General features: G+C 37.5%; 2 protein-coding genes and 1 pseudogene across 2 annotated transcripts in view; all 3 read left to right on the top strand.

Annotated features, from left to right (window-relative positions):
* Window positions 1-1,504, top strand: part of LOC131974668 (median body protein-like) — a 31,577-nt gene extending 30,073 nt beyond the window's left edge. Inside the window, 1 exon segment of the mRNA XM_059337075.1 lies at window positions 1,361-1,504. Within this exon segment, the coding sequence (XP_059193058.1) occupies window positions 1,361-1,410 (50 nt within the window). The 3' untranslated portion in view covers window positions 1,411-1,504.
* On the top strand, window positions 1,475-9,611 carry gstt1a (glutathione S-transferase theta 1a). The gene is made up of 5 exons (XM_059337087.1): window positions 1,475-1,641; window positions 2,376-2,463; window positions 3,797-3,953; window positions 5,423-5,599; window positions 9,289-9,611. The coding sequence occupies exons 1-5, from the start codon at window positions 1,533-1,535 to the stop codon at window positions 9,484-9,486; spliced, it is 729 nt and encodes a 242-aa protein (XP_059193070.1). The 5' UTR covers window positions 1,475-1,532; the 3' UTR covers window positions 9,487-9,611.
* A 5,955-nt stretch (window positions 9,612-15,566) lies between these two features.
* The window catches only part of LOC131974662 (P2X purinoceptor 4-like), a 30,680-nt pseudogene continuing 29,417 nt past the window's right edge, over window positions 15,567-16,829 (top strand).

Genomic DNA, 16,829 nt, shown 5'->3' with positions numbered 1-16,829 from the left:
TAAAATAGTATTATTTTAACATATTTTTGACTCACAAATTCATTACTGTAATGCTTCGATAAAAATGTCATGGTTTCCCCACACTTATACACAATAAATATTTAATAAACTTTATAAAAATAAATGTATATTTGTTTAAAAAATGTGTAATTTAACAGAATATAATCAAATATAATGTTTTTAAAAATGTATAAAAAACAAAATCTGAATGAAATTTGATGACAAAAAATAGTTAAATGTTAAGGTAATGATAGAATTGTTTGCATTAAAATATGTGTATATTTTAATAAAATACATTTTGGTGATGCCAGCTACCCTTGAGCATATTTAAGTGCTTGCCAAAGAAAAAAAAAACTACTTTTATTGTTTTTTTTTGTTTATATATATATGTTATGGTAATGAATTTTGCTCACAGTGTCTCTTAAAAATTCAAATAGATTATAAATTCATATTAAACAGTGACTTTAGATTGTCTATGTTATAAAGGGTCAAAGAAAATATGTATTCCATGCTCTTTTTTCAATTTTTGCTATGAGCTGTACCATGTTCATGAGAATCACCCTGTTATTTAATTAGAGTTTGTGTAATAATAAGAGTTCAAATCGGTGCAAATCACAAGAGGACAGAGTCTGCACCAAGGTTATTATAGTTAACGAAAACTAGAATTGAAAAAACATTTTCGTTAACTGAAATAAAAATAAAAACTAGAGTTTTAAAAAAAAAAGATAACTAACTGAAACTGTATTGTGTGGTTACAAAACTAACTAAAACTAACTAAAATTATTGTGGAAATGTCCTTAGTTTTCGTTTTTGTCAACTTTTTTCATTCATAATTCAGTGTTTCTATTTGAACATGCAACACATGGTAAATATGTTACTGAGACTTGGATGTCTACACTAGAACCAAAATTCAAAACACCCAGAACTGTAAGAGTTAATAACCTTATTGGGGCTGAGATGGATAAACCAAAGGTAATAAAGGCTAAATGTATTATGACCTCTTTGAATCTGGCACCCAACACATAGGCCATTACAAAAAAACTAAAACTAACACTAAAACTAATAAAAACTAAACTAAAACGAAGCATTTTCAAAAAATAAAAACTAAATTAAAACTAGAAAACTCACTCTAAAAACTAACTAAAACTAACTGAATTTGAAAACAAAAATTCACAACGAAATTAAAACTAAAACTAATGAAAAATCCAAAACTATTATAACCTTGGTCTGCACAGGAGCATTTAAAAGTCTTTATCTGTGTGAGCATTAACCCTGTTTACACTGATGACTCTCCAGAATAAAGAGGACACTCAGATAAAAATGTGATAATCTCAGCAATGTTTACAAAATGTTGGGCCAGGCCGAGGCCAAAGGTCAGACTGCTCAACCACGACGGCCTGCTCACTTTGAACTGTCGCCACCATTTAAAAATCAGCGAGCCTCAGAGCGCAGAGAGGCGGAGTTCTGTGCAGACGGAGGATAACAGTCGCTGCAGGAGAAAGCTGGAAACACAACAGCCTGCACACTCTGACATGATGGAGCTCTATCTGGATCTGCACTCCCAGCCCTGCCGCTCCGTCTTCCTGTTTGCCAAAGCTGTCGGGATTCCCTTTGAGTTCAAGCTGGTGGACCTCTCTGCAGGTAATCGCAGACAGACACACAGGAGAGAACTTTTCCATGCATGCATTGACGGTCTGTGTAGGTTTTAGCTTCACTTCTGTCTTAAAAACTAAAGCTTTTAGGAGTGAACAAAACGTTCCCAGATGTTTACAGAGTTTAATAACCTGCAAACTTTGAACTTGTTGATTAGCTCTCGCCTCAGAAATCTGCATAGTAATACTTTTCTTCTTGTGTTTGTTACTACGTGAACACATTCTGCAGGAACTGGGAGTTGAACGTCCCCGCAGCCTTGAACTTGTTCTCTAAGCGTGAACATTCGAGAAAGAAAAACTCCTCCTCTGGGCTATCAGTTTCCACATTTCACCCAGAAAGCTGTCGGTCTCAGCCAGCGAGGAGTGCCGTTACGTTAACTCCTAGATAACCGAGCGCACAAGCAAACAGTGGGAGGGATGTCACGGGTCGGAGGTCAAAGCATCCAGACAAAACATTCCTGTGTCTCTGAGGTGATTGAGTATAACAGAGAGGTGCTGGGGAAAGAAAATAAAGGAAGGAAAAGCGTTTGAAAGCAGATTTGAAGGAAAAGGGAGGGAGGGTGAAAAAAAAACATCTTGTGTTTACACAAGATATTTCCCTCTTCTCTTGTTTCCCAAGTGCTGTAACCCCCCCGTCCCTCACTTACACAAACTGAAAGTGGACATTTTGTCCTCATCTGAACAAATCTGTGCTTGTCATTCATGTGTGTGTGTTTGTCTCAGGGCATCAGTACAGCGAGGAGTTTGGAAAACTCAGCGTCATGAGGAAGGTTCCTGTCATGAAGGATGGAAGCTTCGTTCTGACAGAAAGGTACAACTGTGGTTAAGACTCCCTTACATCTACAAAACGGTTCGAGCATTTTCGAAAACTGACATATTACATGTCCAAATGGATAAATAAATGATTGCTGCTGCAGAAAGGCGACTAAACTACTAGTTACAGCTACACGTCTCCAACTGAGATAAATCAATTCTTGTAGAGTTAGAAAAACAAACATTTATTCCTCATGTGTCACAAGCAGATTAATTCACAGAATCCTCTTTTTCTCAACATGCATAATTTGTGCATGTACCCTAGACACACACACACACACACACACACACACACACACACACACTTCTTGCTTTTAGAGATACAGTACAGGCCAAAAGTTTGGACACACCTTCTCATTCAATGCGTTTCCTTTATTTTCATGACTATTTACATTGTAAATTCATCAAAACTATTAATGAACACATGTGGAATTATGTACTTAACAAAAAAGTGTGAAATAACTGAAAACATGTCTTATATTCTAGTAAGCAAAGGGTGGTTACTTTGAGGAATCTAAAATACAAGACATGTTTTCAGTTATTTCACACTTATTTTGTTAAGTACATAATTCCATATGTGTTCATTCATAGTTTTGATGCCTTCAGTGAGAATCTACAATGTAAATAGTCATGAAAATAAAGAAAAACGCATTGAATGAGAAGGTGTGTCCAAACTTTTGGCCTGTACTGTATATCAACATGGTCTCACAGGAATCCGTGAAATAGCCACGGATTTCGCTTAACTCAAAATCCGTGGAATAGCCACAGAATCGCTCAAATTTCCGTGAAACTGACACGGATTTCGCTACAATGCAAGTTAATGACAGTCATATCCCGTGGCTATTCCAACATACAAAGTGATTATGTACATTCACTGAGTGAATATTTAGAAAATAAAACATATATTTCTCGCTAGAAATGTGGTCAAAATCCATTTTTATGCAGAAACTAAGTGAAAATATTGATTTTTCACTAAAAATGAGAGAACTGTCCGCCATGTTTTTTGTTCTGACCGCCGGGACCTTGAAAGTCACGTGACTTGGAACAAACCAATAGCCACGGGATATGACTGTCATTAACTTGCATTGTAGCGAAATCCGTGTCAGTTTCACGGAAATTTGAGCGATTCCGTGGCTATTCCACGGATTTCTGTGAGACCAGGTTCTGTATATACAGGAAAACCGTTTTTCTGGAAGCATCTGTTCATCACATTAGTTCCCTTTAATTTCAATAAATATGTATTTCTGTTAAATGGTTGATTGGAGGTGAAACGGCTCATTAGAACATTGGTTTGAAGTCTAAATTTTCTCCACTCCACTCATGTGTTGCAGCACTGCGATCCTGGAGTACCTGGTGCAGAAGCACTCGTCGTCAGTGGCAGATCACTGGTATCCTGCCGACCTGCAGCAGCGAGCTCGTGTTAATGAGTACCTGTCCTGGCAGCACATGAACCTCAGAGCTCACGGGTCCAAGGTCTTCCTGCTCAAGGTACGAGTCCCAGAATAACCTCACCGTCTGCACACACATTTCAACACTTCAAACATGAGCTGGCGCTGAAATCTTCAGTTACATAATCATTTAAACTGTCCTCCCCTGCTGCTATAAATCCATACTTGAGAAGTCAATTTTAAGTTAAAGTTAAATATGTTGACATGATATTTTATTATGTTTTGATAAAAGCTTTATGAGGCTCAGTAATGCTATGTTTTGCTTGCTTAGACAAGTTAAAATCTTAACCTGATGATGGCGCGAGAGGGAAACTCACTATAATTTATCCATCCAATGCAGTTGGATGGATGTACACAGGTAAACATTTGAAACTACTTTTTTATTAATGTACTTTCAGAATACTAACCCTCTGAACCCCAACAAGCAGTTTCAGGGCGTTTTTTGCTCTTTATACATTCTTCTCTGTGTTTCTCTGCAATATATAAAATCTCTATAAATCTAAAATCTAAATCTATAAGTCCTGCAGCTCTGTGGAATCAGCACAATCATGGCTAGAAGTGGAAACAACTCAAACATGTCTTTGGGCAGAATAACACAGTTAGAATGACAGAAAATGTAGAATGTCTCTGATAAATTATTTTTAAAAAATTGGAATAGAAATGGATTTGGAATGGAATGGAATTGGAATTTATATATAAACACTTTTCCAAGTGCCCACAAGTGTCGAAAATATTGGGGAAAATTGTCCGCTCCTCTCTGCTCTGTGTAAACAGCCTCTCCTGTCTTCTCCTCTCTGCTCTGTGTAAACAGCCTCTCCTGTCCTCTCCTCTCTGCTCTGTGTAAACAGCCTCTCCTGTCCTCTCCTCTCTGCTCTGTGTAAACAGCCTCCGTGTCCTCTCCTCTCTGCTCTGTGTAAACAGCCTCTCCTGTCCTCTCCTCTCTGCTCTGTGTAAACAGCCTCCGTGTCCTCTCCTCTCTGCTCTGTGTAAACAGCCTCTCCTGTCCTCTCCTCTCTGCTCTGTGTAAACAGCCTCTCATGTCCTCTCCTCTCTGTTCTGTGTAAACAGCCTTTAGCTAGTAGCTAACTCTGGTACGGCTGAGAGCCATGCACTGTCCCTGTTAAATAAACGAATAAATAAAATAATAAATATATAAATTAAGATCCAAAATGCCCCCAGGACCAAACAAACTGTGCAATTGTACTATTGATCATGACCCATGGCATAATACAGTGGGTGAGGGAGGGTCTGGGCAGGTGTGTGTGTGTGTGTGTGTGTGTGTGTGTGTGTGTGTATGTGTGCATTGCACTGTTTCTTGTGTACTGTGTATGTGATATGTGGCCTGTGGCCTTTATGTATGTATTGTCTGTACCTGTACTGTTATTACTGTAAAGCAGTCTTATATGACAGCATTGGAGTCCAAGACAAATTTCTTTCCAAGAACAATAAAGTGTATCTTATCTTATCTTATCTTATCTGACTAATCTGTGTGTTTGTCTCTTTGACCAGGCTCTGTTCCCAATCATGATGGGCTCTGAGGCCCCGAAGGAGAAGATGGACTCTGCTATCGAGGATCTGAATCAGTCGACCCAAATGCTGGAGGAGAAATTTCTGCAGAACAAACCTTTCATCCTGGGCGACAAAATCTCTCTGGCTGATCTGGTGGCTATAGTTGAGATCATGCAGGTAATACTAAGAATATTTCTAGTAATCCTACTGGTAAGTAAATGCAAGTAAGAACGTCTACTGCTACAACATAATTATTATAATAATAAAGTTTTTCCATAATTATTTACAATTTTAATGTAGCTGTTGTGGTGTAGACTATGTGAAAACAGTTGTATTACGTCTTTTGTAGTTTTCTAGGAGGTTGTCCTAAGTTTGAGTTGCATTATGAGAAATGTAAGATCCAGAATATTCTGAATTTGACCCGTATTAGAGACCAAAAGTCAGGATATCTCCGCTCCTGTTTCTTTTCCCAACACCTCGTTAGAGAATCCCTTTAAACAAATAAATGAACTAAAATTGGCAGAAAAAACTACCGTAATTTTCGGACTATAAGCCGCGCCTTTTTCCCCATTTTCCGATTCTGCGGCTTATATAACGGTGCGGCTAATCTATGGATTTTTACAGCTAACGGCCACTAGGTTACCTCCTAAATCTATGGATTTTACAGGTTACAGTCCACCAACTTTAACTCTATGGGCTCTATGACCGGTCCGCGAGGAGCGGCGGGCTCCAGCAGGAAAAGCTGGAGGCAGGTGTACGTACCAGATCGGCTCGGGGTCCTTCATATACTTTAAAGCTATTTTTCACTTGTCTGTGTGTATTTGTGTCGAAAGCTACTTAGTTTGTTGGAGTCGCTGGAGTCGCTGTGCCGTAATCAGCGGCAGACGAAGGACCCCGAGCCAATCTGGCAGGGCGCCGGAAAAGAGTGAAACAGGTAGCGCGCAAAAGTAAAAGTGAAACCGAGAGTGAAACGAGAGACAGAACGAGAGCAAGACCGACATTAAGAGAGCGAGATAGTTTGTGCAAAGGAAGTTTTCATGCTCAAACCGTCATTATGGAAAACAAACGTAGAAATGCATATGATGCAGCTTTTAAGTTAAAGACTGTAAAAGAAGCTTCCTCAAGCAGCCATCTCTTTCCCGACAATCCCCTCTGTGCACGAACCCTTACATATGGTAATTAAACATTAAAACACCTGCGGCTTATAGTCCAGTGCGGCTTATATATGTACACATCATTCAATTTAGCTGCTGCGGCTTATACTCCGGTGCGCCTTATAGTGCGGAAAGTACGGTACACAGAAACTAACTAACTAACTAACTAACTTACAATAACTTACCATACCTAACTAACACATAAACAGACAAACTTTCTATCTATCTATCTATCTATCTATCTATCCATCCATCCATCCATCCATCCATCCATCCATCCATCCATCCATCCATCCATCCATCCATAAACAGACTAACTAACTAACTAATTAACTAACTAGCACATAAACAGACAAACTAACACAAACTTACTAACAAATAAACTAACTATCTAACTACGAACCGACTGACTAACAAACACATAATCTCACATAAACTAACTAAATAACTAGCTAAATAAACTAACACAAACTTGCTTACAAATAAACTACCATACTAGTTAACTTCGACCATTTTTAAAAAGAATGTATAGTTTCCCAACACATCGTTAGAGAATCCTTTTAAACAAATAAATAATTAAAATTGGCTGGAAAAACAACATCAACAATTAAATGATCTTGTCTTCAATTTTGATTTTCTCTTATATTTTTTCCAAGTTCTGCCGTTAATGGACAGCTTGCAGTATAGTTTTGGCAGGGGAGAAGGAAGTGTATCAGCTCGACATATCTGATGACATATTTAAAAACAATTTTATTTGCATGAAAATATATCTGATGAATAGAAATGTGGTCAACTGATTGTTTATTGTTTTATTTGGGTCCCCATTATCTGCAGCACAACTGCAGCTATTCTTCCTGGGGTCCGACATATAATATACAGTACATACAACTTGAATTAAAACAAACTTAAATAATTAACAATGGGAATAGTCTAGAAAAAAAGAAAACACCAAAAATAAAACCAAGAAGATAAAAGATAGCAAATCTTCAAAGTCAGATCTTTTATACATTCTTTACACTTTATACATTTAATGCACTATAGCTATATTCATTGCGTAGTAGTTAATATACCTTACTAACATATTACATATTCATAATTAGTATATGTATCCATTTAAGAGATGTATTTTCAATAATAATTTAAAGTCTTTTGTGCTAATGGTTTGTTCAAATTGTTTGGGAAGTAGGTTCCAAGCGGTCATAGCTGATTATTAGGGCCTCGGGGCAATCGCACCGAGCACTGGTCCCATACAGCAATAGCTGTAGGGACCAGTGCAAAGCCCCGAGCACTACTGTTATACTGTGTATTTTATCTTATTCCTCTTCCGGACGCAATTTCGTCCCGCTACTAGTCCTACAACTTGAAGAGTTGCAGGACAAATTATATATCAAAACGTGCGGTTTGATCGGGATTGGTTTGCTATCATTTTTCTCTACAGAATACGAATTTTTCGCGACGTAAGTCGTGAAAAACTGCCCAAAATTTTGCATTGAAATGAATGGGACGGGCGACAAAAAATGAGCGAAAAAGAACAATAATTGGAGATTTTTAAACGCCTACTTCTCCGGCATAATTTCACCTAGAGACTCCATTTAAACTTTAAACAGTAGACACAAGTCTTGTGTATTGGTGTATTAATTTGCATTTCGATAGGTCATATAGTTTTTTATCAATCCCTGTTCAATGACCATGATCATTTTTGGAGAAATTCTGAGATTATAATGGGTGTGTATTGCACGGAATGTTCGTGTCAGAGTGTGTGATGTCATCGCTCAGAGTGTAGAGGGAGAGAAAAAATTGTCAAAAAATAAATTTGAAAACTGTGCTCCAGGCCGCAAATTTCACTCTACAGAAATAATTTATACATAGAAATGTAGGAAAATTTGTCTTCTCCCTCACAATCCTCTAGTAAAGCTGTCAGAGTTATAGTTTGGGCGTAGGATGCACAGATGATCCACCAACACGCACCAACAGCCTCATTGGCTCCCATATTAAAAATGCAGGGAGATTTCGGAAAAAGGGAAGATAGAACAGTTTTTTTAGATCGCTCTAACAAAGCTATTTTTTCATTTTTCTTAAAAAAAACCCATATGTAGATGTTCAGGAAGAACTCAGGACGCTCAAAGTGAAGTCGGATCAATGATAGCTATTATGGTTTTGCCAAAAATGCTTTCTGTTCAAGGCCAGAAATTCCAGTCCACCTCTGGCTGCTGTCACTCTTTCATTAACAGGTGACAGTTAATTCTGTTGATTGCTTTGATCTGATTGCCTTTGATCTTTGATGTGATTACAGTTACAGACACACACACTCATGCGCGTAATCACGCACACTCCTCACACATGCATACACATGCTTCAAGCACGCGCACGCACGCACGCATGCACGCACACACACACACACACACAGTAACTTTATGTGATTTTAATTACACGCACACACACACACACACACACACACACACACCGGCAGTAGCCCCCGTGGCCCTTTCAAAATTTCCCCAGAGGAAATTTTCTAGTTTTTATTATTATTGGTAGTGAGAACTTTCCGCTGGCTGCATGTCTAGTCGTGTAGCTATGATTGTCTGAGTTAAAAAGAAGGTTTTTGTATAGAACATATGGAGTTCTGGATATGGAAACATTTCTTACAAATATTAATAGTGAATAATGTAATCTATCACGTACCTGATGTGGTGTTTGCTTTGTGTCTCGCAGCCCGTCGGGACCGGCGTGGATGTGTTCGAAGGCCGGCCGAAGCTGGTGGCCTGGAGGGATCGGGTGAAGAAGGCGCTCGGCGAGAAGCTGTTTGACGAAGCTCACGATGCGATCATGAAGGTGAGCAGCCTGCCGCAGAAGATACAGAGCTCCGATGTGGAGATGATGAAACCAAAGTGGAGGAAGATTTTCAGCTGAGTATCAAACAAAGATAAATCTGCCATCGGTGTCAGAGTGAACGTAATATGATTTAAATTCACGGTTTTATAGTGATTTTTGTCATTATACCAGCTTCCAGGTATTAAACTGTTGTGAAAACTGCAGCTGTCCAAGTGTCCAAACTCTGTCTGAAGTTTTTACACATTCACAAGGAAAAATGAGCACAAATGTGTTTTACGACAACTCATTGTGTGTTCGATGGTGATCTGTTTTGGATTGAATGTACATTAATGATCCCCACTCCACAAGTATTAAAATAAATCATCCAAATACTGTCTTTTAGATTTTTAAACTTAACTTTACCTGACTTACATGTGCATGCAGAACATACAGTCTTGGGAAAAAATGATTAGACCACCCTTGTTTTCTTCAATTTCTTGTTCATTTTAATGTCTGGTACAACTAAATGTCCATTTGTTTGGACAAATATAATGATAACAACAAGAGTTTAAGAGCTGATATCCAGACATTTTCCATGATTTTCTCTTTTTTTTCAAAATTATTCTTATTGGATTTTCCTTGGATGCATAATTATATCAGCTGTCAGAGCACACATCAGTTTATCCAATACATCCATAGACTAGGCAAGTACAAAATAAATGAAAACACCAAAGTTATAGTCAAAAAATACAAAAACAAAACAAATAGAAAAAACAAAAATAAATAAATGAAGATGAACATATAAGAGAAAAATAAATAAATACATAATAATAATAATAAAAATTGAATAAGAGGAAGATAAGACACAAACAGACAGAAAGGGATAACATAAGAGGGAAGGGAGGGGTAGGAATGGGGGAGGGACACGGGGGTTAAGGTCCAGTTGCGCATAGAGTCAGTCGTCCTCGACCAGAAACATTTTCCATGGTTTTCTTGATAATGATTTTGACTTAAAGCCTCAATAGAAAATGTGAGAAATAGAAAAGTCAACATACTAAAAAACAACAACAACAACAACAAAAAACAAACAGTAGAAATGTTTTTTGGGTTTTGAAATTATTTATACCCATTTCCATAAAAAAATGTTTTTTTTTTTTTAATTGGCACCACCTCCATGTCCACCCCACAGGTATTCACTGGCTGAAGGGGGGCTTGAAGCTGCGGAAATCTATGATCCTTTCCTTAGTCTTTGAGGTGTTCAGTAGGAGATAGTTCTTGTGACTCCAGTCACTGAAGGCTTTTATCAGATCCCTATATTCAGACTCCTGTCCATTCCTGATACACATGCCACAATAGCAGTGTCGTCCGAGTACTTCTGGATGTGGCAGGACTCACAGTTGTATTTGAAGTCTGCTGTGTACAGTGTGAACAGGAATGGAGCCAGAACAGTGCCTTGTGGAGCCCCTGTGCTGCTCATTAATGTCCCAGAAACACAGTTCCCCAACCTGACATACTGTGGTCTTCCTGTCAGGTAATCTGTGATTCAGGAGATGAAGGAAAGATCCACTCCCATCTCTGTCAGCTTGTTTTTGAGTATGTTGGGTTGGATGGCTAAATATCAGACATGCAGCAGTGGAAGAAATATTATCCATATATCTATTCCACATCCTTAAAGGGATAGATTGGAGTTTTTAGAAGTTGTATGAGGTACTTATCTATAGTCAGTGATGACGGTCAGTACATTGAGCCATGTAAACGCTATATTAAGAGTATTTTTACCACTTTACCTTGCTGTGGTATGGGCCTCTGTGACAGGTTACTGAAACTGTAATGCTCTCTTCAAAGCCACCAGACTCCATTGACAAAAACAGTCATTTTACCTTACAGAACAGATATGTTGCTGGTTTACTGCTGTCTTGATTAGTTCGTTTCTATGTGTTATTGTGTGACTCTGGTGAATCAGGACTCACACTTTCACTTTTTTAGGTGGCTAAAGTATAACCCCACGGCAAAAAAACACCAAACTATCCCTTTAAAGTTACACTATGGCAATATATAAAAACACTTCATTACATGTGTCCTTGTGTTTCAATGCAATATATACAATCTCAATTAATCTATAAATCCTGAAGCTCTGTTGAATCAGCCCAATCATGGCTAGAAGTGGGAACAACTCAAACATGTCTTTGTGCAGAATAACACAGAATGACAGAAAAATAAAATTTCTCTGATAAATTAATTTTAAAAATTGGAAGTCAGTGTCAGAAATATTGGGAAAAAAATGTCTCTACATATTGTACATATTAAAGTATTGTCACACAAAATGACCAAAACCAACACAACAAAGACCCAAAATGACAAAAAAAAAAAGACACAAAATAACCACAAATGACATAAAACGACCAAAAAATATGTAAAATGACCAAAAAAAGATAAAAATTCCCAAAAGAAGACATAAAATTACCAAAAAAAGACACAAAATGACCAAGATCAGTTTTCTCCACATATTGTTCATATTGAAATATTGTCATGTCTCCAGCCTCTCCTGTCCTCTCCTCTCTGTTCTGTGTAAACAGCCTCTCCTGTCCTCTCTGCTCTGTGTAAACAGATTTTCAGTGAATATTTGTCTCGTGACCGTTGGTCTCAGCAGAATCAATCATGTCTTCACAGTGTCTCTGAGGAGCAGAATTTAATGTTTTTAACTGGATCTGGTTTATTTTTAATGACACATGGAGAATAAAGAGATTCTGACACAAATATCAACATTTTAACACAAGTTTTGGACACTTTTTATAACTGAAACTTTCGTAGCAGATGAGCTGAACTGTCAGAAAGTTAAGATTCCGGCGATAATGCCTGTTTTTACGGTTTCTTTCTACAATAAATGGTGTATTTTTGGTGATCTTTTAAAATATGTTTCAGGGGTTCAGAGAATGTTTTCCCAGAATGATGATGTCAAGTAGCAAGTAAACTCAGTCTACAGAGTATTTATTATCTACAGCTGCCAAATAAATGTACTGGAAGTGTACATAGTGGACTGGAAGTATTTAGTGGCATAACATGGAAATAGTCAAACAGCAAATCTGTAGTGAAGTGAAGCACCAGACTAAATGTTCTCTGTGACATTCCTCTGCACACATGACTGTTACACACTCTGAGTGACTGTCATTGTTTTCTCACGGTCAGTTTTTCGTCACAGAAATCCACTGTTCCTGCCGGGAACAACAAGGTCTTTATCTTCAAAACAAATCTGGGAAAAAATTCAAATGCAATACCAGATTTTTTGTACCCAACACAGACATGTCCTGGCATGTTTCCACCATGGGAAGATAATCAGAATTTTCTATTTGTTCTAGTAAATAAACCTCAGTATGTTTATCTGGAATACACTGTTATCTAAAGCAGTGGTTCTCAACCCATTTTCAGTGATATTCCCCCTGTGAAATAGTTTTTCAGCCAAGTACCCCCTAACCAGGGCAGAAGCACTTTTGTTAAAAAGAAAAAAAAAAAAAAAAGGTTAAAAACAGAGCGCTGTGTCATCAGTGTCTGATTTATTAAACTTTGGAACTGATAAACACATACAAAATTCAAACATTGGAAAAAACAACTATTTCAAACATTTTAAATGTTAATAATCCATGACTAAATTTATTGCAAATATTTCTCATCACTAAAATGTAGTGATTCAAACTAATGTACACAAAAAATGTTTTGTTGAATGAACATAATTTAATTATGACAAGTGGTTGCACGAAATAACTTTATCTAAATCTAGATATTTTTATTATGTTGAGTGGACATTTTAAGTTAATTTAAATAAATTATATTATGTAATTGTAATTCTTATTCTTAAATTATTTTCAGTTCATTTAACCAAAATTTTCTTAGTAACTCCAATTAAACCCACTTTAAATGAACTTAAATAAATTCTGTATGTTTTTTTTAATATATTGTGCTCTTTCAAATCAATTAAACTGTTTAAATTTTTACCTTTTTTTAATAAGTTGATTCTAATTAAATAATTTTTAGCTATCATACATGACACAGAACCACAAGATGTGTAGACCACCAACTTTAATATGACCATCCTGGTATGGGGACACTCTGGGTTTTTAGGAGAATTAAATTGAATAGCCTACTGAATATGAAATTCATTTTATGAACTTATACTTTTATTTTCCCATAATATTTATTAAATCATTACTTTTAAAGGATTTTTGCATGGATGCTACTTTTTAAATGTATATTATAAAATCTCACGTACCCCCATTTGAGAACCACTGCTCTAATCTTTTGTGTTTCCTCTTTTAGGGCTGCAACTAATGCAGCCAACAATTATTACTTTGATTAATCAATTAATAAAATAGTCTGAAAGTAAAAAAAACAACAACAACAGCAACAGACAAACTACTGGAAGCAGAGAACGTTTTATTTATTTATTTTCTTTGAGAAATAACTTAAATGGTCAATCAATTTCAAAAGTAGTTGTTGACTCCTTATATCAGGATTACGTATTAAAGTAATACAAATCAACTTATTCCTTTTTATTGAAAGACATTCTCATTTTATTTGTCCTCTTCTGATGGCAGCTGCAGATTTCAACAGTAAGTCTACTTTCCTCTCTCCCTAAACTTTTGTTTTTTAGGAAAATGTTTTTTCTAATGTATTCATCTGTATACAATCACTCAGCAATTCCCCGCTGCCTTGCCTTATATTAAAAAAAATTCACATGAAGGTCAGCAGCAGATGAGCTCCCCCCATACAGTCTGTTCAAGAAGTCAAATATTTTATCTGCTGTGTTTCTATTGTGTTCATCAAGCAGCTGGATTTCTCGTTTAGCATCCCCTTCTATAGCACTGAGAAAAAAATCTATTTTTTGTTCCTCTGTGAGACTCTGAGCCCTAAGAAGGGCTTTCATCTGATTGGCCCAGTCCCCATATTTAAAACCATCACTCTTACCATTAAACTTTGGGGCCCAAGGCACACCCATAAACCATGGCCACATTGAATTAAAGCCATTGGTCCAGATGCTCCTGCTGCCTGGTTTTCAATACTCATGACTGCACACTTGTAACCCAGAGATCCTGCCGACAACGCCAAAAAGTGTCACAGGTTTCTTTGTTCTCTGGTGATACAAGTACACGGAGTCAGAGATCACTTAATGCTGGGTTTACACCAAACGATTTCCCCAGTCCCAGACTAAAAACTAAAATTCTTTAGTAAATCTAGGAGTCTTACTGGAGTCACAGCGCTCCCGTCATCCCGATCGTTAAGTGTAAGGTAGTAATCTGCGCTGTTTGATATCAGTCTTTTCCTAGTCTTTGGTTTGCGATCATATCAGACGTGTTTGATATTATCGCAAGTCGCGTAACACAATCATCAACCAATAGAGAGCGGTTCCAGACCGGCAGTAAAACCGGCAGGAAAAAGTTACATCACAATAATGTTAGTAAGCTCAGTCCTAAATACAAATATAGAAATGTAATATATTTACGGCCACAAGCGGGATTTTGGGGGCGCTGTTTCTTAGTAAAGAGAACAGTAAGCAGACCCAGTTAAAATGTATAAATAAATGTATACATAAATAAGTAATAAATAATTGATGATTAATGTGTGATTAACTAAATGAAAGTTGATAGAGCTGAGAAGTATAATTATTCTTATTAAACAAATAAATTAAATATCATTAAATAGGACATAAATGTATATCATGAATTCTTTTCTAAATTTTCCTTTCCTTTATTCTTCCTTATCTATTCTTCTTGTCTATTTTTACTGTAAAATAGTCAACTTTTCATGTGATAAAAACAGAAACCCTTTTTCAGCTTTGTGAGGGGCATTTTGTGGCATCTTCTTTTCTTTTTCCAACACAAACCACTGCACACACAAATATTGCATGGTAGGTAAAAAAATGCTAAAGAAAATCTAGTTGTAGTCTTGTAAATAGTGACCCTGCAAGATTCACAGTCTTTGTAGAATCTCAGTCTGAGACTAGGCTGGGACAAAAAACTCTCAACAGTTGTCTTTAGATGTGAGCAGGTGTGAGCTGATAGTCTTGCAGGAGTCTTTTCAAATCTTTTCAAAGTCTTCTGGTGTATAGGGAGCATAAGGGGGGAACAAGGTAGAGTCCAGCCAGCGCCGTCTGCTGCTCCTCTCTCTGCTCCTCTCGCTGCTCCTCTCTCTGCTCCTCTCGCTGCTCCTCTCGCTGCTCCTCTCGCTGCTCCTCTCTCTGCTCCTCTCTCTGCTCTGCTGTGTCTGTGTGAATCCTCCCCTCCATGCTGCTCTGCCTCCCCCTTATCTATTTGGAAGGTGATGATGAGTGTTTGCAGGTGTGCCAGGTTGCTGCAGGGGGAGGTCCTTCAGCCACAGGAGAGAGAGGCACCTCAAAACAATGATTCAAACACTAAAACAATTAATAAATCAGTACACTGCAAACACAAAAAAGTCTCTCCTGACTATGTGACAGATGCATAACAACTACAGACACAAAAAGCTGCAAAGAAACCACACAAAATTAAAAACGATTACAACAAAGGAACAAAACAAAAAGAATCTAAACATATTTAATTGTGTGAAAATGTTGAATAATTTTTCCCAGTAAATTTAGTCTGAAGAAATATGTGTGCGTGTGTGTGTGTGTGTGTGTGTGTGTGTTGCAGCTGCAGTGATGAGAGCAGCTGCAGGACTCTCTGGACATGTGACCCTCCACACAGGAAGAAGAGCCAAGAAGTGAGTCAGAGATTCCTCCTGCACAACAGAAGTCAGAGAAAACAACCGAAACACCCCAAACACTTGCAGGACCAAGACCAGGACCAGAACCAGGACCAGCACCAGCAGCATGCCGTGCTGCGGATATCTGTGTCAGTATGAAACCATCAAGCTGGTCCGGATCCAGAGCGTCCGGCTCGGCTCTCTGAAGTGGAGTCTAAACGGAGCCATTCTGCTCTTCATCTGGTGAGTGAACCGGTAGAATCTGGGCCCCTTCAGATCTCGGACCTTCTGCGGCTCCGGGGAGCGGCTGCAGAAACACTCAGTCTCGGTAACCACTTCACTACCGGCTGCCGTATTCTGCCACATAACAACGGAACCATAAACTAATGATTAAAAAAGTTGTTATTTATCATTATTGTTGTTTGAATGAAACTGAACCGCCAAATGCCAAATGTGTTAAAATGTATTTTATTTTGTAGGAACTGCCCGCCTACACTGTAAAAAATGTCTGTAGATTTTACGGTGAAAAACTGCTAAATGACAGTAAAAGACCGTAAAATGATAAATGAGTTAATTCAGAAACACTGTAAATGTATATATCAGCCAAAACAGTACATTTTACAGTTTTGTTTTTTGAAAAATACATTACTACATTGTAAAATACACTGTAGCCTAATATGTATTTAATACACAAGCCACCACTGTAATTTTTTGCATTTAGCTTTTGTAAA

The sequence above is a fragment of the Centropristis striata genome, chromosome 7 (assembly GCF_030273125.1).
Source record: "Centropristis striata isolate RG_2023a ecotype Rhode Island chromosome 7, C.striata_1.0, whole genome shotgun sequence".
NCBI classification, from domain to species: Eukaryota; Metazoa; Chordata; class Actinopteri; order Perciformes; family Serranidae; genus Centropristis; species Centropristis striata.
Note: the sequence above shows the minus strand (reverse complement) of the source record. Positions and strands in the feature narration are given on the sequence as shown.

Coding starts and splice junctions, on each gene's coding strand:
- gstt1a (XM_059337087.1), top strand. CDS start 1,533: ATGATGGAGCTCTATCTGGATCTGCACTCCCAGCCCTGCCGCTCCGTC. Junction 1,642..2,375: donor GCTGGTGGACCTCTCTGCAG/GTAATCGCAGAC, acceptor TGTTTGTCTCAG/GGCATCAGTACAGCGAGGAG. Junction 2,464..3,796: donor AGCTTCGTTCTGACAGAAAG/GTACAACTGTGG, acceptor CATGTGTTGCAG/CACTGCGATCCTGGAGTACC.